Genomic DNA, 27,682 nt, shown 5'->3' with positions numbered 1-27,682 from the left:
AGAATTAAATGACAAGCAAAATTTTGGTTTTGACTTTTTGGCATTGTCTAATCAATATGGGCCCTGCCAAAAGTAAATGCTTAGGTAATAGCAAAGATAAAACTTGGGTGCTTCAGAATGGGTTTAGGTGACAAGAGTTGAAATGCTGGACCTTGCTGGAGCCTTGTCTATATCACAGCTTCCATTAGTGGGGCTGTATCTGTTTGGAATTATGGCTCTGGTAAAGAGAAATCTGGCTGTGGACAAGGACACTGAGGGTGGAATATGGCCTTTGTCTGGAACAGTGATGACAAATGGCGTGGGAGAGAAACAAAACCTCCATGGAAAATGCAACAACTTGTTTCCATCTCACGATGCAGCTAGCAAAGACGACCTGTTGCTAAAATCAAACCAGAAGTGGGGATTGTGGCTGGAAAATCACCAATTCCTCCTCTGACATTTACCAAAACTTCTATACTGTGGGTGTGAGATTCTAGGAGATGATATGGTTGCTTTTAAAAACAGTAAATTTCCTGAAACTTTCTTTTATGACAGGTTTCAGAGTAGCAGCCGTGTTAGTCTGTATTCGCAAAAAGAAAAGGAGTACTTGTGGCACCTTAGAGACTAACAAATTTATTTGAGCATAAGCTTTCGTGAGCTACAGCTCACTTCATCGGATGCATCCGATGAAGTGAGCTGTAGCTCACGAAAGCTTATGCTCAAATAAATTTGTTAGTCTCTAAGGTGCCACAAGTACTCCTTTTGTTTCTTTTATGAGTAGGTAAAGAATCTCTCTCTCTCTCTCTCTCTCTCTCTCTCTCTCTCTCTCTCTGCCAACATCCCTTGAGAAAACAACCAGCAGGGTAAGATTGATTGTTTAAAACAGAAACTCCTGCTCTGGACAGTTAATCAATGGCATTTTTAACAGCCCTTCCTGGAGATCTTGGCTGGATGTAGTCACCTGCTTAAATAGAAAACCTTTGATTTTGTGCAACTTGCTCTGATAAGAGGTGTTTCAGTGAGATGTCAATGACCCTCTTCTTGCAGCTATTTCTCTGCTCAGTTCAGGCCCAGACCTAACTAAAATATTAGCCCAAAGAGTTTAAAACTTCTCCTGCTTAATCTAATCCAGGTGGCTCAGCCCAGTCTTATCACCAGCAAAGCCCTATCAGATGCAAGCAGGAGTCATAAGCATAATCTTCTAAGTTGGCTCTCTCCCATATGGCTTGCAGAAATTCTATCATTACATGTAGAAGGGAGGTTTAGGTTGGACATTAGGAAAAACTTCCTAATTGTCAGGGTGATTAAGCACTGGAATAAATTGCCTAGGGAGGGTGTGGAGTCTCTATCATTGGAGATTTTTAAGAGCAGGTTAGACAAACACTTGTTAGGGATGATCTGATAATACTTAGTCCTGCCATGAGTGCAGGTAACTGGACTAGATCACCTCTCTAGATCCCCTCCAGTCCTATGATTCTATGTAGGAGAGATGTCTGATTAGTCCCATCAAAGTCTATCTGTTGAGAATCTTGGTGCTGATGGATGTTGGCTGATTATTTATAGCACTGCTCAAAGCTATTGAACAAACAAAATATCCAGTTTCCAGAATCAGAGTTCTGGATAACTGTAAATTACTCAGCGGCCCTATGCCAAGTTGTCCTAAAACTTTCACTTTTTCATCTACAAATCCTGAGCAAAATTTGTATTTCTTGGGGTGGTATTCTTCTTTATTATTTGCATTATAATAGCGCCTAGAGGTCCCAACCCAAATTAGGGCCCCAAGTGTGTTCAGCACTGTACAAACACAAATTAAAAGACCGCATCTGCCCAGAATAACTTCTCGTCAGGGAGCTGCCTAGTGAGCTGGCCGCCTAGCTCCCCATGGATCTTGGGGAGCTGGAGAGTCCATCTCCCCACCAGGTGGGCCCAGAGAGCAGGGGAGTCCTGACAGCCTTCCACATGGGCTGTGGAGGAGCCTAGCAACCCACCAAGCAGGCAGCCAAGGGAGCCAGCCAGCTGGTGAGCCTGCTGCCTGGGAAGCCAAATAGTCCAGGGAGATGGGGCATCTCCTTACCCAGAAGCTGGGCAACCTGCCAGGTGGGATGCTGGCACACGGGGCAGCCCAGGGAGCTGGGGAGCCCCAGGAGTTGGGCAGGCTGGCAGGAAACCAGGCAGGCAGGCAGTCTAAACATTGTCAAAAGTTTCAATGGCGTTGACAAGTTCCCACAGAACATTTTGATCCCCACGAATTAGCATTTTCTGACAGAAAACTGTTTGGCTGGAAAACTTCCAGCCAACTCGAATCTATCTACTCTCACAAAGGGACAGACTGATGGAGAGAGATCTATTGACTGGCAAATCAGAGTGATAATGAGATGAAATCCGCAGACAGATCCAGTGCTATGGAAGACTATGGACCGTGTCCCTAGACTCTGTTTGCCAGAAGCTGGGAATGAGCGGCAGGGGATGGATCACTGGATGATCACCTCTTCTGTTCGTTCCCTCTGGGGCACCTGGCACTGGCCACAGTAAGAAGCCAGGATACTGGACTAGATGGACTGTTGGTCTGACCCAATATGGCTGCTCTTAGATATTGATCTGGATGGAGAAGATGAACATACAAGTCAGCGGAGAACTTGCTGTAATGCAGAGCGCTATCTGTGGTTCTGACCTCCTCTGCACTGCCATCCTCAGAAAAGTGCTTCTTCCAGGGCCCATGAAATCTTTAGGCCACCCCTTAAAGTGCTAATATGAAAACAAATGATGGCAAAACCCATCCATCCCCACTCAAAAGAAATCCAAAAAAACGAAGAAGCAAATCGTGCAACTAATGATATGGGCTAATTATCAATGTGCAGTCACTTGCTTTTAGCTGCACCATCTCCCTCATCTGTCATTAGCCCAGGCTGGGGACCTCTTCTTCTCATATGCCTGTAAAGCCCCACTGCTGGTGTAAGAAGAATAATAATCCTGGCATCCTTTACAAACACAGACTGGGATTCAAAGTCAAGCCCAAAGCTACAGCCATGGGGGGGGGGGGAGAGAAAAAGATCCCATTAAGAAAAATGTTGTCAAGGAAACTGTTCTCACTCTATGCAGGCAATAATGCACAAAGAAAATTCTCTCTGCTGCACAGCTCAGTACAGCATGAGGTAGGCTCCACAAATGTAATTAGGACAGCAGGAACTCAGCGCTGGCTACAAAGACTTGTTTTGATTCCCATGTGGACTCCCATCCCAACCTGCTGTCGCTATTTTTTGAATCTTGAGTAACAAGCCAGACTTGCTTTCCTTGTATGACGCTGGCCAGAAATTTTAAATGGGAGAAGGGTGAGGAGGAAGGTGACATATGTTAGAACAGACTGGCTCTTGGTAGTGGTATTCTTCCTGCAAGCATAATTATTTAAGCAAGACGAATACCCTGCATTTCAGTTAACTCCTCTCCAGTTTGTGTTAAATCCATTACAGGATGTTTTGCGTTTGACATTTACAACTGCCCTTAATGACAGTAAATTTAAACCCAACAGGGAAGCTGTGGATTGCCGCCAGGTCTGTAAATGCCACTGTATTTAGATAGGATTCCTTTAGGACCACCCCTGTGGGGGAGGCTACAGCCTTCACAATTGTGCTAACTGGGACCAGGAGCAGTAAGAGCATTGATCTCTCTCGCACATGCATGCATTCAGAATCCAGACTCATGTCACTGATAACCTGAGGTTGCTTCCTGGTTACTAGGTAATACTAGTATTCAAGGTGAAGCCCTGATTTCTGCAAACACAATTTTTCTTATGGATTTCCTGTCTGCTTGTTTGTTAAACTGAGACAAACCCACTCATTCATTTCAGGCCCTCAGACTGGAATTAAATAGGGTTCCCAGAGGCCCAGCAAAATTACCAAACCTTGTGCCTTTGCTTGGAAATTGTTTTAAAAGAATTTTAGTGCTCACAGTAGCTAGAGGATGATTGAACTGGCTCAAATCAGGAGCCGTGCAGTCGAGCATACAGCTCTGTGAGTGCACCTCAATATATTCTAGTCCCCCAGGCCCAGCTGTTCCAAAACTGTCAGGCAACATCCACTCCTGAGCCTTCACACCATGTCAGTAATCAAACTAAATCCAGACCTACAATGAACTCCTGTATTCCTGTCCTAGACACCTACGCAGCTTTGCTGATGCACCTCACATCTGACCTGCAGCATCCTTTGTTTATCTTAGTCTTGGTTCTCTTCTGAATAGAGACTTTCAACTGTGTCCTATTTTGCCAGATGGTGCAAGGTTTCTTCTGATGTGTGCAAATATCAATTAGGGACCAGGGTGAATCGATTAAAACCATTTTCACTTGTAAATCCAGCAGCACTGTAAGCCAATCCTGCGCAGCCAAAAGATGAGGGCTCTAATCTATTTCCCTCACCAATCCTTTTGTATTTGTATCTGCTCCCTTTATTCCACCTGTTTGAGAACAATGGGTGATTGCAAGAGGGCAGCTGCTGAAAAATGCCACACGGGCTGGATCAAATCAGCAGGTGACATTTTTTCACTGTGATTATCTTCAAGATCAGCTGGGGCTGCAACAAACCAGCCACTCTTTCATTTACTAGACGACAAAACTGCTATTACCCAGTCTTAAAAAAGCAGATAAGCGGAATGTGACTGCATGTGATATCCCTGTCTAGCTGCGAAGTGACACCATGGTAGCACTGACGTACCAGCACAATGTCAAAGCCATGCTGCTGCAAAGTTTAAAAGGAGAAAAGGCCTATGGAAGGAAAATTTTTATTTGTTTTTTATCGTTCAAAATCACATAACTATCAACGGCCTCTGAAAGCCTAGAGGGGGAACAGGCCTTTGCTTCTTAAAAGATTTTTACATATGTCGTTTGCTTGCTGGACAGTGGATTCAAACTCTCTGCACTGCTCCCTAAAAGTACCATTTGGAAGCTGGGCAGACCCTCCCGTCTGTGGAAGGACAAATGCCAACAAGGGTGATTTAATTTTTAATCTCATAGCATTTTATTTTATAAATCTTGCTGAGGATGTGAATCTGGGAAAGATCCAAAGCCCGTGTTAGAAGGGAATCCAGATCGCCTCAAAGGAAGATGGAGGAAGACACTATTGTCCAACCCATGCCTTCCAAAATCATGAGATTTGCATGAAAACTAACATGATAGGGTCATACACGGGTCACTTTTTAAGCTTCACCCTGCAGCCACGAGGGCTAGAATTGTACTTTTCTCTAAATAACAGCTGAGCTTTTCATGCAAAACTCTTAATTCTGCCTGCTGTGGCTTTAAGAAAGAGCACATATTGTGAGAGCTGACAACACTGGGAAGGAGTTGGAAGGCTGCTGGGGGAAGGGAGGAATGCTTTTAGAAATGAGTAACAAGCAATGCATTTTTCATCCTAGAACACCAAGCTGCTGAATTTGGATCTGGATTCACAACTGAAGTTGGCTGCAGAGGGGGGGAGAGTTCAGGTCTGTGGCTGTGGATCCAGTTGTGTGTAATTTGCTGCAACCTGCCACTTCTTTCTGCTGTCCACTGAAGGTCTCACCTTTGCTTTCACTTGCTATGCAAAACACTGAGCTGTGGTTAGTGGTCAACGGCCATCTCCATCTTGCTTTCTGGCATCCCGCCCCTGCCGAGTAGTTTGCTAAACAGGGGTCTCTACCCGCTTGTTTGATCAGGGAAAAGCTTCATAAGCTCTGGCTACAGTGGGGCTGCAGGGCCCCCCTAGGATCACAATGGGGATGCAGACGCCATTAATGCTGCTGCTGTTTGGCAGGGAGAGAGCCCCCCTCTGCCTGCTCTTGTGCATTCTGCCCTTGTGCACTTTGCCTGGCCACTCTATGGGAGTATCCAGGAGCCTATCACCATGATCCACCAATGTCTGCATCACCACTGCCTAACACTCCTGACTGTGTAATGTGCTCCTGGGTTTGTTGGGGGTGGGGGGAGACATAGAATGGGTGCATAGCTTGCAGCAATGGCTGGAAACACCAACTGTTTAAATCTCTCAATAATCTCTAGCACACTGGCCACCTTGACCACATGCCCCTGCAACAAACTGTAATTGCCCTGCTCTCCTCCATCTCAACAGTACCCACCATAGTGCTCCTGATTCCAAACTGGTGTCCAGCTGATTGGCAGCTACCTGGGGAAGCAGTCAGCTCCCACAAGGCAATCAGCACTGTTTCACACAGTGAAGGAAGCTCTGACCCTTATGGTTTGGTGGGTTTGTGCATTTTCCTTATTCTGAGCCCACCTTGAGAGCAAGGTGTTTGCACCAGTCTAGGGCTGTGGTCCTGATCCAAAAGGGCCACTGCATCCCATAAACATCATCTTCAAGCACCCCACCAAGCCAGCTTCCCTGGGAGGTGTGGTGAGGTAAATGAGTGTAGCCACAAAAACTCCACGAACCGTTGGTCTTGGTCTCCGACTGTTCACGGATCACACCAGAACAGCCCCCAGAACCTCACTACAGCTGCCTTTCAGAAGCTCCAGCCTCAGCTCTTCTTGCCGAGCAAGGAATGAGAGTTGAGCATTCATCCCAGCCTCCAATCAGAGGTCAGAATAGCATCTATTTTGCCGATAGGGAGAAAAGAGGCAATCTCATCGATGCAAATGGGTCTGGGCTTCCTCACAAGCAGCCGAAGATGCTCCTTGGTCCTTCCAGCCATCTAGCAGTCCTGTGCTGATTCAACAAGGCACTGAGACAGCCCAGTCTGCTCTCGCAGCAGAACTTGCTTCCTGATTCCTCCTCTCGCCAGATGCTCAGAGCCTGAATAAAACTGTCTCTGAGCATAAATACCCTGGGAGGGTGAGTGGCAGTCCCCAGGGTCCCACTCACTCTAGAATTACATCATTAGGCCTGTAGGGGAACTAACTGTACATCTGAGCTTCCAGATCAATTAGAATCAACTCCTTGTTCTGGGCATTAAAAATATACTAGGAGCATTTGCCCAGTGGATCCAGCAGTGAATCAATTATGGAAAGTGGTTAGTGCTGTGCTGAGGAAATGCCTTTTAGTCACACAGCAAACAGCAGGTTTGTTTTCTCTTCTTCCTTTTTTGGCCGTGTGTCTGCCACTTGCCTGACTGGATCAATGCACCAGGAATTGCTCAAACTGATTTCAGCCCTGACTCCATCCATCACCCCATCCCCCTCCTGCCCTCACCCTGCTTTGGCTCTTTTAGCAGCAGACACACATTGATTCACATACAGCTCTCAGAGCTGCCTGAGTGCACAGGGGGTTTCTTCTTCCTTTAAAAGTAATTGCAATTAGGTACCAAGTCTGGGGACCTCACTGAATTCCAGCATGATAAGACTGTTTGATATGCCCTGGTTTTCTGCTGTCCCCATCCCTGCTTCCTCCGTTGTAACCCTTGCTGCCCAGCAGCCTGGATATAGTTGAAAGGAAAGTACATGAGCTCCTAACCTTTAATATCCCACACACCTTGGTGCCAGCCCACATCTCTGCACTCATTCATCCTACATCTCGCCTAATTACTCCTCTTGTCTCCTTCTTCCACTCTTGGCTTTGCACTGTTATTCATGCCACCTTTCCACTTTCCTCCTTTAAGTCCCCTTCTTCTGTGGAGCCTGTTCAGTCCAAGTGTTTTGGGGAGCTCCTTCAATCAAGGTACTGGACCTTCAAGGTACAAGGACCTTGAGCTTTGCTGATCACTTTTGCACTGCATGAGTCTCCACACAGCACAGACCAACCTCCCAAAGTCCTGTCCCAAACATGAATTGCGCTCTGTGTAAAATTGTAATGAGAACTCTGTGGAATGGTCTCTTCAACAGCTGTTCCAAAAACTGGTCAGGACTCTAGAGAAGATGACCCTGGGGACATTACAAAGCATTCTTACATTATTCTCCTCCTTGCCAATGATGCCTCTACATCTTCCACTCACAGGATATTGTCCCATTTATTGTCATTGTCTGAGTTAGACTGGAAGCTACATGGGGCAGGGGCCTTGTCTTTCTATGCATTCTGTAAAGTGCAGTGTATCTTACTTACGGTGCGGTATAAACAATAGGGCATGTCAGAACGTGTTCTCAAACAACACACGTTTAATATCAAAGAGAGAGAAAACTGCATGTGTCCCGTGACTCTGGTTCATTCCATTTCGTTTGAATGCTTTGCTCAAGGTCTCTTGCGGGCCCACTTCCTGACAGCCACTGCCATCCTTCCAGGTAACGATTTTGGAGGACAAGTCCAAATGTAACCTCTCAATGTATAAGACCTGTACTGAAACTGCAATAATACAAAAAGAAAAGGAGTACTTGTGGCACCTTAGAGACTAACAAATTTATTAGAGCATAAGCTTTCGTGAGCTACAGCTCACTTCATCGGATGCATCCGATGCTCTAATAAATTTGTTAGTCTCTAAGGTGCCACAAGTACTCCTTTTCTTTTTGCGAATACAGACTAACATGGCTGCTACTCTGAAACCTGCAATAATACAGAGTAATTGCTTTTTTAGTCAGCCAAGGCTTTCTGACTGCAAAATCTGCAGAGCCTAATGCAGCAAACAATGGTTTCATAATGGATATCAGCAATTTCTCAGCTACCAGAAAACCAATATCAAATCAATAGGCAGGAAGAACTGGAGTAGCTTTGATCTGAACCCCGTTACACCCTCCCACAAGGCCTTGAAGAAATATATTTGCAGACTTATAAAATTAATTGATTTCCTAAGTGTGGATGAACAGGTGCACCCATTTACTTAGAATTCTCTGGAACTTTGATTGATCAAACTCTCTCTTCCTCTCTCTCACATTATCATCACTATAGCATCATCACACTTCATAAAACTTTTATTATAAACTCAGGTCTCCCTCATGTTTGCTGCGTAGTTGAAGTGGAAAACAAAGGAGGATGGCACAGCAATGCTAATAGGAGAGGGATTTTCTCCTGGCATATGTGGAATTCATGGTACCTCTACAGCAAGAAAATGAAAATTATACTAAAACACTGCTGGGATTTATTTAATGCTTAGTTTGCATTTGGTGTGATACAAAGAGGGAATTTTAGATGGATTTGGGGTGACCCGTCCTAACAGAATTCAGACAAGAAGCAATTCCTCAGTCAAGAAAGATTCAGAGCACACCCTTATTAAACGAGAACACTGATTTTTTTTTAACTAAAATGATAAATTACACGCAGCCCTTGGACTCCAGGTATGCTGCAAGTATAACGTAGCAAGGTTTTTGTGCCCTTGGTTATACAGTATGTTATTTTCTTACATACAGTGATAGTACTTTGCAATTATATAGCATGTTCCAGTCACAGAATTTTATGAGGATTAGTGATTTAATCCTCATATCACCCCAGGAGGCAAGCAAGGATTAATGCTCCCATTTTATAGATGTGAATTGAGGTAAAGTGAAATAAACTGACTTGCCCAAATCAGGATGTCTGTGGCTGGTCCAAGAATTAGACTGTCAACTCTTTGTGGCAAGGACTGTCCGTTTGTTAGACATGTATCCTGGCCTAACAATGGGATCCTGATCCCTGACTGGGGCTCCCAGGTAGTGCCATGATAAAAACAATAAGGGCTGAGACTCAACCTAGCTCTCCAAGTTCTATGCCTTCATCAGCAGACCCTTCTCCTATAACGGTAAGCAGTGTAAAATAGCATTGGGCAGATCTTTATTTTACAAATATATGGAGGCAGTAAAGAAACTAACTGCCAACAAAATATAAGAATAATGGGATAATAGTGCTGGTTCTCAGAATGTCAGCCAGTGGCTCCTACTCCAAGTCAGGTGTGTCAAACATCTAACTTACTTGCTGTGCTTAGCTGACATCCTTGACAGATCTAGGTTGTTTATTTACTGTTCTGTTTCTAAGTTCTTAGCCATTTCTAGGTTCTTATCCTGCTTTCATCCCATGGTATCCAAGAGCCTTCCAGGGTTTAAAAGGAACACAGTGACTAACATCTGTCCACTGTGATTTCTCTCTTTGTCCTCCGGGGTGAAATTACACAAGTTTTTCTTGTTTGTTTAATGTTATTTAGGGCTTGTCTAAACATGAAAATTGTTCCAGAAAAAGATAGGGAAAATGTAAGAGCTGTTCCTGAATAACTCTCAAACAAGCCCTTAATAGCTGATGTTTATGGGTTATTGTTGGGGAAGGCAAAGTGGGAGAGGTGTGCTTTACATTTGGACTAGAAAATGGGGCAGTTAATGGTAGTTTTTTAGATCTTGCAATAACGAGTTCGACAGGCTAGGGTTGGCCTCTGAAAAAACTTAGAGAATGCAAACTTTCACATGGAAAAAAGTGATAGCTCTTACGGTGGTGAAGAAATCATCCCAATGTTGCCCAATCTTACAGAGCCTGAAACAACCCTGCCCCCCCCCCCCCCGGTGAGGAGAAATGTGAGCTGCCTCTTTCATCTCAGTAGGGTGGTGACTGTTATGCTGCTGGATCTTTCTGCAAATTTCCCACTGCCATCAATGGGATATGTGCTGTGGATAAAGGATAATTTAACTTGGCTTCCTTCGTAGCCCTGGGCCACAAAACATAACTAAAAATTTAATTCGTCCCACTGTCAGTTTAACAGCCCTACCCTGGTTGAAGCCTGGGGCTATGTGCTAGCTATTGGTGACAACTGGAGAGGTGGGGTTTATTCCCAGCTCTGCCACTGACCTACTGTGTGACCTTGGACAAGTCACTTTCTCTCCCTGTGCCTCTGTTTCCTCTCAGCCCTTTGTCTGTCTTGCATAGAATGACTGTAAGCTTTGTGGAGCAGGGACCATCTTTTACTATGAGCCTGTACAACCTCTAGCACACTGGGGCCCTGCTTTCAGCTGGAATATGCAGATGCTACTATAATAATCATAATATACCCCACACAACTAATAAAAGTTATCTGAACCAGTGGGACAGCAGCTACTCAGGGAACACTGGTCAGAATACACGGATTTCTCTTAACTTTTAAATTCTGTGCTGTGGAACGGTGATCGCCAGCCTCCAAAAGCGGAGTCCTCTACCTGGGCAGTGGCAGTGCAAGCTTCCCTTTATCTTGCCAACATGCCCCACCCATGACCTAGAGGGAACATTTCTTGCCAGAGCTACAAGAATTACAAGCAGAGTGTGTCACTGCAGGGTTTATGGCTCTAGTCATATCCATCCCCACCCAGCAGTTTAATTGAAGTGTTTGATGGCGGTTTCCAAGTGCGTCAGTTGTTCAGTGCTGGCTGGCTTTGTGGAACAATTAAGTTTACAGGGACTTGAAAGGCTTCCAAGGACAAGGACAAACTCAGGCTAGGTGGGTCACCAGGAATAGTGTGGTGATCTGACTTGACAACCTAGGGCTTGACTACTGGCACTTTACAGTGCTGCAACTTTCTCGCTCAGGGGTGTGAAAAAAACACGCTCCCCCACCCCCAAGCACAGCAAGTTTCAGTGCTGTAAAGCGCCAGTGTAAACCATGCTCCCGGTGCTGGTAGCTACACACCTCGTGGAGGTGTTTTTTTTTAGAGCGCTGGGCCTGGTATGTCACCTGCACACAGAGCTTGAGTGTAAATGGAGGCTGAATTGCAGCACACCCCACTCATGCGCACACTGCTGTGAGATTTAGCATTTGGGGTACCACAGATACCACTGGGTGCCAGTCAACAGGTCACTCAAGGGGCAGATGTTGTGCCAGGCCCACCAGAGAGGTAGGTGGATCTCATTAGGGTTGTTGGGATTTGCTGCAGGTAATGGGAGGGAAGGACTGAGGGGGTAATCTTGGCAATGTCACCTTCCTGCTAACAAAATTATACTCCCCCTTGGACAACTCACAGCCCCCACCCCCAATTAATCTGGTCTCCCAGCTACAAACACCGAAGTGCCTCCCTACCAGGCCTCAACTTCTAGTCACACCCTTCCCAGCTACCAATGCCAAGACAACCCCAACCAGCCCCCTCCGAGCTAACCCCAGGACCTACCCAACCAGCCCCCCAGCTATAACCCCCTGAAACCACCCAACCAGCCCCCCCCAGGTTGTAACCCCCTGAAACCCTCAACCATACCCCAGCTGTAACCCCCCGAAACCGCCCAACCAGCCCCCCCACCCGGCTGTAACCCCCTGAAACCGCCCAACCAGCCCCCCCCCACCTGGCTGCAACCCCCCTGAAACTGCCCAACCAGCCCCCCCCACCCGGCTGCAACCCCCTGAAGCGCCCCCCCCAGCCCCCCGCCCACCCGGCTGCAACCCCCCTGAAACTGCCCAACCAGCCCGCCCCCCACCCGGCTGCAACCCCCCGAAGCGCCCAACCAGCCCCCCCCACCCGGCTGCAACCCCCCTGAAACCGCCCAACCAGCCCCCCCCACCCGGCTGCAACCCCCTGAAACCGCCCAACCAGCCCCCCCCACCCGGCTGCAACCCCCTGAAACCGCCCAACCAGCCCCCCCCACCCAGCTGCAACCCCCCTGAAACCGCCCAACCAGCCCCCCCACCCAGCTGCAACCCCCCTGAAACCGCCCAACCAGCCCCCCCCACCCGGCTGCAACCCCCTGAAACCGCCCAACCAGCCCCCCCACCCGGCTGCAACCCCCCCGAAGCGCCCAACCAGCCCCCCCTCGCGTTCCCAGAAAGCCCCGCCTTCCCCGGCTCACGTGCAGGGGGAGCGCCCTGGCCGGGCGTCACGTGCCGGAGGTGTGAACGCGGACTCGGCGCGGGCCTCGCCTACAGCCACGTGATCATCTTCCGCCAAACGGCCGCGTGGGCGCTCGGGCCCTGTCACGTGGTGCGTGCGCGGCACGGGCTGGAAGGCGGCCCTGGGGCGCGGGCGCGAGGCCCCCCCAGGGAGCGGGGGAAGGGAGAAGTGGGCGGGCCGCCGGGAGTCCCCGGGGCTACGGGACCCTGCGTGGGGGAGGGGCCGGGGCGTCGGCCCCTCCCCTCGCGGGGTGGGGTCCCTGTGTCCCTCCCTCCGGTCTAGGGGGCCCCCCTTGCCGGACTCCCCCAGGGTGTGGGGCTGAGGCCCTGTTAGTGCCCAAGGGAGGGGTACCTGTGCTATAATTATTGCATTGTAGATGTATCGCATCACTGTTGCGCTTGGGGCATGTTGCGTGTCCGTGGGCGTGCGTGGGACATGCATGACTGTGTGTGGCGCATGCATGCCGCTATGTGGTGTGTGCATGAATATGTGCAGTCTTAACTGGGGTGTGTGGGGCACCCACGGGTGGATAAAATTGAGCATGCGTATGCAGACACACAGCGTGAACATGCACGGGCAATCAGAAGCACGTGTGGGCGTGCATGAGTGAGCACTGGTGTGTATGAGGTTGCGCAAAACTGCATGGGGGTGTGGTGCACTTTAGAAAAAATAGACATCTTGTTATCTCTTTTATATAATAATGTGAACGAATACTGTGGGGAAAAGGGCACGGGAGGAAATTTGTAATGGAGAACTAAGGCCAAATTTTCACAATTATGTGTCTAACCTTAAGCATCTAAATCCACATTGAGGCACCTACACAAGTATCTGATTTTCAGAGGTTTGGGGATCTCACAGCTCCAATGGGAAACTCAAGTTAGAAAATTTAGTCTGTTGTGAAGGAGGAGAGCCTTGAGGAGCCGTGAGTGTGTCAAAATGCACTACAGAACCTTTAGTGCGCGGTGGCCAGGTTCACATGGTGAGTTAGTGCATGGCAAGCTGCTGCACACAAATTCGCCATATAGACAAGTCTGAGATTTCAAGTACAGGGGACAATGTGGGAGAAATTAGCAGAAGTGATAGGAGATGTTGAGCTGGCAGAGGTTATGGGATAAGCTAAGGAACAGGAGAACTCAAGAAAAAGTTATGTAGGACCAGCTGTTAACTTTGAATGTGGTCATTGTGCTTATGTTGTCCACAGAGAATAATGATTTTTTTACAAGTTACCATGATTCTGTTTTGTTTTTCAACAGTTGTCTCTATAAGTGCTGTGGGGAACAAGTCTGTTCTGCAGGAGTTTTGAAAAGCATTTCTGTTGCAGTTACATGAGGAATGAGGTGAAACCAGAAGAACCTCCTTCCTGAAGAGAGTTAAACTGAAGAGAGCTGTGTGTCCATCAACTGATTCGTCAGTTGGCAGCAAAAAAAAAAAAAAAAAGAAGAAGAAGAAGAAGAGGTGGAGAGCCTCAAACAGTCCATTAATCCTAATGGAGAACCAGAGGTTTCATGGTGAACGGTCAAAATTTTGTCTGAATGTGGACAGTGAAAACATGGAAACATCAAACATGGAAATATCAAACATGGAATCAGGTTCCCTTGGCACTGGGGGCCCTGACAGAGACATAAATCCAGAAGAAGAAGTGTTTAAGAAAAGGGCTGTTGTGGCTGGTGAGGCTTTTGAAATTCCTAAAATAAATGGTGTCGATGATGATAACGATAAAGGAAGCAGAACTGTCCAAAGTGAAACATGCTTTGATATTGGTGATGATTTGGATGAAAATTATATTAAAGAACTCAATAGCACTCTACAAATCCCAGACCTTGAGGCATTGGGGCAAAATGAGAAGTCACATAGCATGAAAAGCTGTTTGAAAGTCCAAAGTCCAGAAGAATCAGTAACGTTACAGGGAGCAAGACTGACTGTTTTGAATGCTGTCAAAACAGAGTTTCATCTTAATAATGAAGGAACCAAATTGAAAGAATTGTTAAGTCAAATGGACTTTTCAGGAAATCTTTCAAACTCCTGGGACCAGGGAACTCATTCCAAGTTGCCCATTGTTCCTGATCTGAAAGAGGAGAAAGAGTTGTTCAGGTTACCGTGTGATTTTTTTTTTCCCTTTACCTCTATGGCTCTTGAGAACATGAAGAAAAAAGTAGGAAGTTCATTAAAAGAAAAGTTTAGGATTCTCCCCACTGCAAAAACTTCCTTACCCACCCAAACAGATCTCCCCTAAAGCGCTAAACTCTTATACAGCCCTCCAGACAAGCTCCCAACCAACCCCCACCAGTTGTGAAAACCCCTAACTAAACTCCACTTCCATCTGCTAAATCCTACTGAATCTACCTGAGAGGTTGACTAGCCAGACTCCCCAGTTTCCAAAACTGCCATACACAGTGACAAACCCCCAACCAGTTTCTTCCAGTGCTTGTCAGAGCCCATTTCTGTGTCCCACTGTGCCAGATCTACAACTATCAAACCAGACCCCTTTGTAGATGATAGGCACAGGGCAGTTTATGGCACATGGAATGATAGTGAGCCCTTGGGGAAGAGGATTCCCTTTACAGGTCTCATGCAGGGTGTGAAGTTTACTTGTCTAAAGTTCCAGCCTGTTCTGAGGCTCAGTTGTGTCACATGTTTGGGGGTGGTATGGAGTCAGAGTTGCTGTTCTTTTTGTCCTGTGATTACCTGAAAGGGGCAGGTTGAACAGGGTCTGTGGAGTCTTATCTGCACTTCCTGTTATTTATAGCTGCCATTTGTAAGGGATGTGGAAACGAGGGAAAGAGATTTTACATAGTAGCATGAAGCTCTGTGATGAGCCTGTCTTTAAGAACATAAGAACGGCCATACTGGGTCAGACCCAGGGTGACCTTACATCCAGTTTTGGCTGGAACAGTCCCTTTTTTAAGCCCTATCCCAGCCGTTCCAACTTTTTTGGAAAAAGTGGGCATTTGTCCCATTTGCTCTTGCCATCTTGGTGAGTTTGCAAGAGCAAACAGGACAAATGCCCATTTTTGTCAAAAATGTGAGGTGTGGAAGAACAATGCCAGCCCTATGGTCGGGGGGAGGCAGTGCTTGGGTGAGCAGTGATGGCAGCTCCAGCCTGGCATGGGGGGGGGAGTGGGGCAGGGCTCGGGCTAGACCCACACGGTGTCCCATTTTCCCTTGGGGAAATATGGTCACCTTAGTCAGACCAAAGGCCCGTCTAGTCCAGTATCCTGTCTTCTGATAGTGGCCAATGCCAACTGCTTCAGAGGGAATGAACAGAACAGATAATCATCCAGTGATCCATCCCCACACTGTCCATTCCCGGCTTCTGGAAAACAGAGGCTAGAGACACCATCCCTGCCCATCCTGGCTAATAGCCATTGATGGACCTATCCTCCATGAATTTATCTGTTTCTTTTTTGAACCCTGTTATAGTCTTGGCCTTCACAACAACTCATTGGAGCGAAGTACTGTGTTGCCCTGGGGTCTTGTGACCATGGAATGGGGCAGGACAGCAGAGCATAGGTGCTCTTTGAGGCCCCTCGTTCTGATAAACTCTGAGGGGACTGCTGTGGAAAATGGGGCTCTGAGAGAAGGCCAGAGCATGCCCAAGCCCATGGTTACTGAATTCCATGCTGGGGGCAACTGACTGTTTAATATTTCCTTTTAAATGGTTAAACAGTCAGGATGGGAAATAAAAATTACAATGAATAATTAATGGTAGTATTTATAAATCCAGTTAATTATTTATCATCATGAAGCGCTAGGTGCTCATTTAGAGCTATACACAACATCCCCATTTAATTTCCATTGATATGGCAGAGTTGTGTGCACCTGGAATCAGGTAGCATATGGCTCTTTATATGGCAATAAGTCCAGTAATGCGCTGCATGTTTTGTGAATATTAGCCAATAGGGGGACACTTTGTGAGTTTTGAGTGTCTCAGTACCTTAGGCCAATTCTATACTAAAAAGTTAGTCTACCCAGCTACGTTGCTCATGAGTATGAAAATCCACAACCCTGAGTGACGTCGTTAAGCTGACCTAGCCCCTTGTGTAGACAGCGCAAGGTCAACAGAAGAATTCTTCCATTGACCTAGCTACCACCTCTCGGGGAGGTGGGTTAACTGCAGTGAGGGGAGAATCCCTCCTATCACTGAAGTAAATGTCTACACTGAAGCGCTATAGCATTTCTAGTGAAGACCTAGCCTTAGAAATGGATGTTACCTCTTTTCATGTGATTCTGCTGACCCTGTAAAACTCATATCAAAGCTGTCGCACTGTCACAGGACTTCCACTACATCGTTTCACGGCAGCAATACAACCAGTATACTTTTTAACCTGCTGAGATTAAACGTGGGACACAGTACAAGATACAGACCCAAAATGGGGGATAATACAAATAGTATAAGAACCAAGAAACCGTGTGGTATTAATTTGTTTAGCATAGGCAGCCTCCTTTTTATTATGCAGCAGTTCTGATATCAGTAATTTACAGTATTGAAAGAGATATCATAAGGTCTTTGTGGGATGGAGGCAAATTTGGGTCTAAACAAGGAATGTCTCTTCAAATGATGGTCAATGGAGAGAGATGGTAATCAGGCTTTAAAAACTGGCCTGGGTACCTAAGATTCTTAATGTCTGACTCTGCAAGGTGCCAGAGCATTTTCAGTCCCACTAAAGTTAGATGAGAAGTCTTGTAGATCCTACAGTGACTCGGGAACTTCCACCACCCCTTTAAGATACAATGGTGATGAGGGTTGGACAGTGTCTCTTTAACTGTTAACTTTGATTGTAGCACTGGTATTCCTGAGTTGTCCTCACAAAATGAAAGCATTATTTTCTTGTTTCACATCACAGCTTTCACCTCCCAGCTTGCAGTGAGCAAGTTACAGGCAAGACAGTGAGAGAAACGCATGCCAGTGACCGTGTTTCAAATGAAGAGCAGAGTGAACAGTCAGCAGTTACTCTGAATGTAGTTAACCAGTACAAGGTGTCGTCAGAAAGTGAAGTCAGAGTATCTGGAGAGGGTTCATCTTACAGCAGAAGCCCTTATGTCAGAGAAATAAAAGCAAAGGAAACAGATTTTAGAGAAAAGCTGATTGTATCTGGTGGGCCTTCTGAAAGTCCTAAGCAAAATTGTGACAATGACAAGAGGGGAAGCAGAACAATTCTAATTAAACCCTGTTATGTAGTCTTGAAAGACCTCAGGGATGAGTTAAAGGAAAAATTTGAAGATTCTTTAATAAGCTTAGATATTGAAACAGAGTCACTAAAAATGCAAAATGAGAGGCAGGCCAGTTTTTCCAACCTTCTGGAAGTTCCTTTACATGATGTTTTAGATAACAACAATGTTAAAAACCAAAATGAAATCATAAAAATCCAAAACATTAAGGCACTGTTGGAAAATGAGAAATTGAACAACACAGAAAAGAAAGCGATCAAAAGTCCTGAAGAAGTAGTCACTTCAAGAGGACCAAATAGTATGGATACAAAGATTCACCATAACTCTGAAGAAACCCAAGGAAAAGGGTCATTTACTCAAATGGACTCTGCAGATCTTTCAGATATGATTGAGGAGGGCATTTTCTCTAGGCTGTCTTTTGTGGAAAAAGAGTATGAGAGTTCTGCCATAAATCTCTCTAATGTGGAAGAGGAAGGCTCAAGGGCAAAGAGGTTCCAGTCAGATTCTTGCCCTCTGTCCAACATGACTTCCGAGGTACAGAAGGAAAAAAATAGAGAGGTAATAACGCCTGTTGCAAAGTTTAGGAAACTCTGGAACAATCCAGTTAAGCAATTAGGAAGGGAAGAAATATCTTATAGCTATTTAGTGATGAATCCAAATGGAAAAGGATTTAATTCTAGACTTTCAGGAAGACTTTTTACCAGTAATATTAGTCAGTCCAGCAGGATTATTCTGGCACCTGGGAATACTTTGCCGACTGAGGATCTTCAAGGAATTCCAGTGGAAGGTACCTCCACATATTTGTCAGTCAGCAAGACAGAAAATGTGTTTGGTGAAGGAAAGTCCCATAATAGATCTTTCCTGCCTGATGAGAGCGATAGTAGTGAATGCATACACATCACAGTCTGTAAACCCAGCTGCATTTCACCACCTATTGTGGAAAAGTTTGAGGCTAATCAGAAGGGTGAGCTTCTTAGTGCAATGAAGAATCGTATGCCCAGAGTGGAAAGTTTGGTTCAGTATTTATTAGACAAATCAGCTGAAGAAGTTTCCCAGGGACAGTTCAATGTGGAAGAACAGAAATCTTTAAACCAAGGAAACTTCAAATCCAGTAATGAAAGTGATGATAGTTCTTGGTTTTTGATGGAAAATGCAGAGGACTTAGATAATGTAGACGTTGCGAATGTCCCTGGTGGACAAAATAAGTCTGTGCAACAGGAGACTAGAGGAGAGCATTTGAATCCTAGTAAGGTCACCCTGCAGTCACAAAGCATGGAGGTTCCAGTGTCAGAGAGACATGAGGCAGAACGTCATTCTCGCTCCGATGACTTAAACAAAATCAAGCACAATGGTATTAAAAAAAGCACAGCTCTTTGTTGTCTTGAATCAGACAGAGATGGACAAATTAGCTGTGTAGAAAAAAATGTGGCTCTGGATTCAGCCAAAGAAACCTGTCTCACAGGGGTATGTACAAATACTGGTTTTAGGGATCAGGATCGTGAATATATGCATAAAAGAGAGCAAATTTCAGACTTGGTTTTAAGTTAGGGTATGTCTTCACTGCAGAATTAGCCTGAATGACTGGCCCCCAGGTTGGCTTAGCCTGGGTCTGAACAGCCATACTGCAAAGCCAGACCCAAGTTACTGAATCGTCGCTGGTGCTGCATGTGTGTTGCCAGGACTTCTGGGGCCATCCATGCAGGGCTGGCTCCAGGCACCAGCTTTCCAAGCAGGTACTTGGGTGGCATTTAGAATGGGGCGGCAGTCCGTGTCCTGCGGCGGCAATTTGTCGGTAGCTCCGCTGCTCTTACCGCAGTGGCGGCTTGCAGCGGCAATTCGGTGACGGCTGCTTGGGGCAGCAAAATTGGTAGAGCCACCCCTGATCCCATGATCTTTTGTGCTGCAGTAAGCTGAGCCACTTTATGTGAATCGGAAGAGGAGTCCCTAGGGGCAACATCTGGGTAAGAGTCTAGGCTAACAGCAGTGAAAACCTGTCCACCCTGGGACATCCTGCAAAGACCACATGTCCTACTCTGTAATCCTGCATCATGATTGGAGCAGCTTTTTGTGCTGCTCTAGTTGAAATATTGTGTGATGGGACCTGTAGTCTGTGTAGCTGCATCAGTTACAATAAAGATGAAGGTTTCAGTAGAAAATTTTCTCCAGGAAACAATACCAACACTAAAGAAAGAGGTGATCTGCATCCTTTGCTGATGGTAATTTCAACGTCTAAATAGGCACTTTGAAATGTTAATATTATTGAAGTATGTCAATTTAAAACCAGTCACTCAGCTAGAGTCAAGATATTTAAAAATATGGGTCCAAATTCACCTGTTACCTTACTCCATTTATATCAGGGGAATTACACCAAGGATGCGTTTGGCATGTTGTTTCTCACATTTATGCAGGTACCTGCTAAAATGGTTGAGACAGGCACTGCTGTCATCCTTAGCTGGTGTTATAGAAAGTGGTTAGTGATTCAGTGGGTGGCACTGTTCTCGCTGAATCAATACTGGACCAATGCACCAGCATAGTTAGGGGTAGTTTGGCTGGTAAAGATGCCGTCCTTTGGTTGAGATACAAAATTAGTGACCTGACTACTTGTGTTCTTAAGATATATATGGAAAGAATAGCTCTGTTAGCCCTGGTGTATTCATATTCCAGTTAGGATAATTATATTTTGACTTCCTAAAATTTCCTCAGCAGTTTCATTTGGCTATAGTCTTCTTATTTTCTTACGTTAAACTGTTGTGCTGTGCCTAGATAGACAGCTGCTGTGGTCCACCCCAGGAGGTGATGGCATTTCTGTGGCAGTTGATTTGAATCCTCTGTATATAGCTTGTATAGATCTTTAGGATGAAATGTAAGATATTTTTATGATGTTCTCACTGCTTGTTTTTCTGGGATGGACTCTGCCTGAATATTCTCCAAAGCAGATCTTTCTCAGATGGAATAAGGTGGGGATTTTCATTCTTGTAATTCTTCCTGTTATTTTCCAAGTGGTCGCAATTACAGCATGATTCTTTTATCTCTAGTCTATGGACACCTGGCTCCTTTGTTTGATTGCTGTTATCAAACTGCTCAGCATAGCTTTCCTTTTCTTCTTACTTCCATTGAAATCATCGGTCTTTTACAGACCAGAGTCAGGGAAAACTTATTCCAGAATTGATCTTGGGTCTTCTGTTTTCCTGCATTGTGCATATTCTGTGTGCTCATATTAATACAAACAATAAACAATAATATATTACAACGATAGATCTTCAGAGTTTCACATATGTTACACCATCATTTTCAAGCTGCAGAATAAGTTGAAAAGTGTTTCATTGTGTAAAGCTTGTGATGAAAAGTTAATCTGATGAATTATGTGTTTATTTGGTGAAAGGAGAATTTGGCCCGAAGTACGTAGTGGTCCTGACAATATTCCTCTAAGTTAAAACCCCCCTGCAATGTTTAACCGTTTCCTACACAGTTTTCTCATGTTCTTGGAAGTGACTCATAAAACCTGATGCTCTGCATTTCTGATGTTCAGCCTGAGGGCCTAATCATACAAAGAGCTGAACATCTCCTTTAGAGGTGCTGAATCCCCTCAACACTCGTTGATGATGGGGCTCAGCACCTCAAAGGATGGTCCTCAGCATGCTGCAGAATTAGTTCCTGAGAGTTCTTGTCAACACTAGAATTTTTTACCTTGACTTCATTGATTGTTGGTTAACAGGTTTGGAAAAGCTAGTCTGGACACTTCCTAAATATTTGTTCCAGGATACAAATGTTTGTGGTGTACTCTAGGCTGTGCCCTAGGGCACTGTTTCTCAACTACTGATCCATGGACTGGCGCTGGTCCCTGAGATCTCCCTGACACAGTTTAGGAAGGCAGCAAGCCAGTCCCAGGTATGAAAAAGGTTGAGAAACACTACCCTAGGTGTAGGTAGTTACTGGAAATTCAAAAAACATCCCTAACTTAGGTCTGGTCTATACTTAAAACTTAAGTCAACATAGCTACGCTGCTGCTCAGGGGTGTGAAAAATCTGTAGCTATGCCAACCTAATCTCAGTGTCGATGCAGCTAGGTTGACTGATGCTTGAGGAGGTGGAGTTTCTACAGCAATGGAAAAATCCCTCCTGTCACTGTAGTCTGTGTTTATGCTATGGGGTTACAGCAGCATAGCCATGGTGCTGTAGCTCTGCTGTTGTAGCTCCTGTAGTGTAGACGTGGCCTTAATGCAGTACAAGCAGAAAATGCTGCTTTGAGACCGCTTGCGTGGCCAGGCTGCAAATGTTATGTTAGCTTCAGCAGGATCAGAGACAGCTTCATGGCACTTTGCATCAGTTTGGGGGAAAATGAACTTCATTCAGGGTTTGGATTAATAAAAAATCTGATAAGAAGTCTTGCCTCCCCAAAACAACCCATTCCTATAGCAGCCAGTGTACAGGGATAAGTATGCAAGCACCAACATGAATGGGACTATTTCAGTGTGCATGGTAGGATTAAATAGGGGTCTGGCAAGGTTAAGAAGTTATAAGCAAGGGGCATATTTATGGCTCTCAGTCATGCTGGGACTTGTTTGGGGGTTAGCAGAGAAAAGAGGTCCAGGGAATACCAATTTAGATTTAAGGCAGAAATGCTCTCCTGGAGCAAGACAAAGGTGATTGGGCCAACAGTGTAGCAGTAGATTGGTTCTTCCTACCCCAATAGGTGTCAATGCGCTTGAAATACAGTGGGTTCCATATTGTTGAAAAACTGCACACAGCTTTGATGAAACGTTTTATACTGTAATGGCACATATAGAAAAAAAGACACCTCAATCTCGTTGCTGAAAGGTAAATCTTAGTGAACCTGTTTCTGGATTGCTTTTGCTATAATCTAGAATATCCTTTACTACCCACAGCACCTCTCATCTGAGCTGGGCTGTGTGATTTTATGTCTAGAGTTTTATGGCTGAAATATTATTTAAGTATTCAGGAAGAGATTGGTTTATAGGATGAGACAACTAACAACAAATTAGAGTATATTAAAATACCGGTTATAATCTCTCTCTTCTCTTTCTGTCCAAGGAGGAAGAGGGCCCTTTGGTTCATCAGTCACATGGTGTGCAAATTGTGTATTACGTATGTTTTAGTTTTTCCTTTCTTCTGTTGTTTTTTTCTCCTTTGTGTTATGTTCCTTAGTTAGGCATAGAAGACGATGGCGAAGAGTGAATCTTTAGGCCTAGTTTCAAATGGGAATTTGGACCTCCCAGATTCTTCTTTGTCCCCCATTGTCCTCAGGTTGCAGTTCCATAGCCATCACCTTAGCTTAGTGGATGCAGTTGGGAATGAATAGAAATCACTAGCAGGCAATCTGTGGGAGGTGAATTCCTCTACCTTCCCCTTTCGAAGATGAGGGGAATAGTGGAATGAGGGGAATAGTTCTTCTCAGTCTGCAGAAGCTTTTGCTGATCAGTCGAGGAATAAATAGATACAGCAGCAACTAATCCGTTGTTCCCACTTCTCTTGTTTATGCTGCTACTGGGTTAGTCAATGGTCATTTCTTGCTTCGGCAGGATTAAGGAAGACCTGACCAAGAGTGTATCTTTGGGGCAGTAGAACAATGCAGCTTCATCTGGGCAAAGGATAGGGCAGTTTTCTTTCCTGCGTTGCAGTTCTCTATCCAGTGATCTAAGTGTGTAGAAAGTATCAGGAGAGGATATGACTGTGGGGAAGGGAAGACAGTGTAGACTAGGTATCATTGCTCATTTCCTTTGTCCGGTTGGGTTAAAAAGGTGCCCTTCAAATGGCTGAATACTTAGTTGTGTGTGAACTATACTGATGTTTGGGAGACTTGTTGCTTACACCCTTGCACTGTCAGGAGCTGGGAGTGTTGTGGATGCATCATGCTCAGGTCCTGAAGAGATCAAGTTATTCTTTCTGTTCAGCAACCACGACTCTGGCCAGTTCAAAAGCTGCTTTGTCAGGAAATCCTGTCCAGCACTTGTTGGCTAAAAGGATAGTGACAATCCAGGAATATGTCAATGTTGAAAAACTGGATGGATACCTTGAGGTTCCAGAAGGAATGTAAAGATCCTATTGTGGCAGAAGGAAGGTTCTCTCAGGGACTTATTTTACAGCTATTTTTTCTGTTTTAAAATGTTTTTCTTTCTCCTCCAGCAAATGTCTGGGCCAGTAGTCGGACTCCTTGGAGTCCCCAGCAAGGCCTGTAAGCCAAGGAGACTGCAGAGACTGGTAGAATTGGAGGATTCTTCAGATGATGAGACATGTGTTTGTTGCCAGCCCCCTAAGGTATTTTACCTCACCTCACACCATGATAAAGTAGCCCAATGAAATGGAGAGCAGCAATAAGGCAAGACTGTGATTTTTTTAGACGGAAACTTGAAAGTGAAGTATAGATGGCAAAAGGAATCATAGTAGATTAACATTGGAAGAGATCTCAGGAGGTCATCTAGTCCAACCCCCTGCTCAAAGCAGGACCAACCTCAACTAAATCATCCCAGCCAGGGCTTTGAATTCCTACCAGGTTGTTAGTGACCAGAAGTCATTAATTTCCTGAGTGTTTATTGACTTGTGTGGCAAAAGTTGATGGTAATTATCCATTTCCTAGCAGACAGAAGTCCACATGACCAAAATTGACACCACATTGGTACCCTTGCAGATAATCTCAGGAGACAAAGAGTCGGGAGTCAATTTGTAATCTCTAGTACGTGCTAGGAAAAAGTCTTTCCAGAGAGAAATAGTAGTAGTTAATTTTCTCTTGCATAAGCAGCCTCTTGCCAAGGAGTCACTAGGGAGAGCAGGTGGTCACTTTTTTCCCCCCCGTGAGAGACTGATATTGTGAAGCCACTGCTGAAGTGAGGATGAAGGAAAGAGACTGATTATCAGTTAAGATTGGCTGAACAAGAAGCAGGACTGAGTGGAGTTGTAGCCTCTGAAGTTTTACATTGTTTTGGTTTTGAGTGCAGTTATGTAACAAAAAAAAAATCTACATTTGTAATTTGCACTTTCACAACAAAGAGATTGCACTACAGTACTTGTATGAGGTGAACTGAAAAATGCTTTCTTTTATCATTTTACAGTGCAAATATTTGTAATAAAAAATAATATACACTTTTATTTTAATTACAACACAGAATACAATATATATGAAAATGTATCCAAAATATTTAATACATTTCAATTGGTATTCTGTTGTTTAACAGTGCAATTAAAACTGCAATTTATCGCGATAATTTTTTTAAATTGCTATTCCTTTTTTTTCAGTTAATCGTGTGAATTAACTGCGATTAATCAACAGCCCTTATTTAAACTATGATGCATGAGGTTTATTCCCCTAGCCAAATTCTTTTGTGGCATTAACTGTTATAACCTTGGGTATTTTTATTATCCATATAAACATCTAGTCTCCTCTTCAATCTTACTAATTTCTTGATCGCAACAGTATCCTGTGGCAATGAATCCACAGTCTAATTACATGCTGAGTGAAAAAGTGTGCCTGGGGCTAGCGATTTGTGCCCTGAGTTATTATGTGGGACACCTGGGCAGTTCCCAGCCCCTGCTGCTCTCAGTGCTGGGCCACCAATGTGCCTAGGTTCTGAAGGGAGAGAAGCCTCGTACTGTTTAGCAGTTGTTCTTCTTGCCTAAAGACTAGTGATCACAATTCAGTGAAGTAACGATGGAGTAGGAAAATTGCATAGATCTTGTGGTTGCAACAGGGGCGTGGAGGACTAGGAGATGGAGAATGTTTCTGTTACTTCAATTTAAAGCTCACACTCTGTTTTGAAAATGTCTTTGTCACTGGCAATGTTTTCCTCCTTCAGAAAATGTCTAGGCCAGTCCTGGGAGTCTCCAGCAGCAAGGCTTGTAAGCCATGTAAGATGCGGAGAGTGGAGGAATTGGAGGATTTATCAGATGATGTATATGCTGATTCGCGGGTTACTCAGGTATTTCACCTCTCCATGTGCCATCCTGACATAACCCAATGGAGAAGAAAATGTGGAGCAGCAAGAAGGGTGGAATTACTGTGCTTTTTAAGAGGGAAATTTAAAATAAAGCATGGATAGAGGACTGGTAATGGGCTATAGGCCTTTTACAGCAAGATCATTAGTCTGAATCTGTCCTAGTAAACCAAAACTGTTACCATCTCTTGGATGTTCAGTGGGCTGTGTGAAATGAAGTGATTTTTGTCCAGTTTCTGGTTGACTGTGGAATTTCCCTTAATTGCAGCCTCAGGAGCAGGTGGATGAGAGAGGAGATGATTTTACATTGACTCTCGGGTCTTGCTGCCAGGGAACCCAACTGAATTGCTACACATGCAATCGCAGGTCTGCTTGAACTGATCTTGTTAGTGGACAGGTGTCTATAAAATGAGGATATTATTCCATTGTTCAGATATTTGAGAGGTATTAATGGGAAGTAGAAATGATTTTCAGTAGCAGAGAAGCAGTAAAACAAGCAGTAATAGCCTGAAACTAAACACAAGCTCTCAAGATATTATAAGTAAAGGTCTGAGCAGTGTAAGATGTGAAAGCAATGACTAATTCCATTCCCAAAGCTATCTGCAGGTGGGTATTTAGTATATGGTGTCACTGAATTTTGTGCTAGCAAGGTTGGTTGTCTGCATGAGTTCTTCCATATTCCATTCTCTTTTCATCCCATTTTTCCTCTCTCTTTCTTTAATCTTTATTATGATTGATGCACCACCAGGAAATTAAAGACAGCGATTACCATTCAACACTATATAAAAAAGAAATGAAGCAGCTCCTGAAACCATATGCAGCACATGTGCTTTGGCAAAAACCTTTGAACTCATGTAAGTTGTTAAACACTGAAACCAAGGACAGGTGGCCTAGAAACTGAGTCATCTTATTCTCACTATTGTTAGCTGTGTATGTTCATGTTCTTCATTGTATTATGTGCGGTGTCAGATCACCCTAAGCTTTCTGAAGTGGAAGTTTGCCTAGACGAGTTTCTTTCATATGACAGTTCCCTCTTCACAAGGACAGCTGATACAGAAAGGATCTAGCTGTGTAACCTCTCTTATGGAGGCAAGGTAATACAGATGGTGAAGCATTAGCTTTTCTCAGGGGTTGAATTGGGCCAGTTTATGGCATCTTAACTCGCCATTACTTGAAGCTGGCCTTCACAAAATTCAAATAATTAAGAAAGTAATTAAGTCTCTAGCCCTTGTGGTTGAAAAGTGAACCTTTAGAATGTGAACTGAATGTAAATCAATTCAGTGGTATCGTTCTGAGTGTACAGACATCATGAAACAATAGGTCTGAGAGATGAGAACTGCCCCATGTCTTCTCAAGGAGGTATTGAACCTGAACCATAATAATGGTATTCTAAATGTCAAGATTCTTGACTAGTTCACATTGATCAGCACATCCAAAAATAAGAGGGCAGATCAGTTTATTAAGATCTGCGCAATCTACATATGGGCAGTATACTGGGACAGAACTCGGGTTATGGATGGAGTTTGGAAGAGTACCACACTTTATTTGGTTCCAGTTCAGCCCTTGTCTTTTCCCTCCTAGGGATTTAAATCCTGGTGCAGGCCAAGTGAAAATGAATTTGGTGGGCATTTCTTCACAGCCCTTAGCTTCTAAACAATTCGGCATGATACAGTCTATGCTAAAAAGATGCCTAGTATTTGAACAGCAGATCTTATTACAGGTCACGGCTGAGGTGCATTAACCAAAGTTATATAGAGAAACTTGCAAATCCCATGTTCACATGGTGACTGGCTTTGCTGATACAGTGACTCCCAGACTGAGACTTGTGTCTAGAGCTGTTATGTAACTACTGCAGCTAACACACTGGTATGTTGTTCAAGCAGCCTTCTGCCCCTTCAGTCCTGCTACCCCTCTAAGTTAAGGGGAATCTGTTAGCAGTGTTC

General features: G+C 44.8%; 1 protein-coding gene across 3 annotated transcripts in view; it reads left to right on the top strand.

Annotated features, from left to right (window-relative positions):
* The first annotated feature begins 12,883 nt into the window (after nt 1-12,883).
* The window catches only part of SPOCD1 (SPOC domain containing 1), a 32,678-nt gene continuing 17,879 nt past the window's right edge, over nt 12,884-27,682 (top strand). For 2 of the 3 annotated variants that reach the window (XM_038377547.2, XM_038377548.2), the window contains exons 1-7: nt 12,884-13,604; nt 13,879-14,716; nt 17,470-19,258; nt 22,846-22,899; nt 23,938-24,069; nt 25,602-25,724; nt 26,488-26,593. In XM_038377547.2, the coding sequence (XP_038233475.1) occupies nt 14,112-14,716; nt 17,470-19,258; nt 22,846-22,899; nt 23,938-24,069; nt 25,602-25,724; nt 26,488-26,593 (2,809 nt within the window). In that variant the 5' untranslated portion in view covers nt 12,884-13,604; nt 13,879-14,111. The remainder of the gene's footprint in view (nt 13,605-13,878; nt 14,717-17,469; nt 19,259-22,845; nt 22,900-23,937; nt 24,070-25,601; nt 25,725-26,487; nt 26,594-27,682) is intronic. The other variant, XM_043505944.1, reaches the window with a different exon arrangement.

Source organism: Dermochelys coriacea, chromosome 19, assembly GCF_009764565.3.
Source record: "Dermochelys coriacea isolate rDerCor1 chromosome 19, rDerCor1.pri.v4, whole genome shotgun sequence".
Classification (NCBI taxonomy): Eukaryota; Metazoa; Chordata; order Testudines; family Dermochelyidae; genus Dermochelys; species Dermochelys coriacea.
Note: the sequence above shows the minus strand (reverse complement) of the source record. Positions and strands in the feature narration are given on the sequence as shown.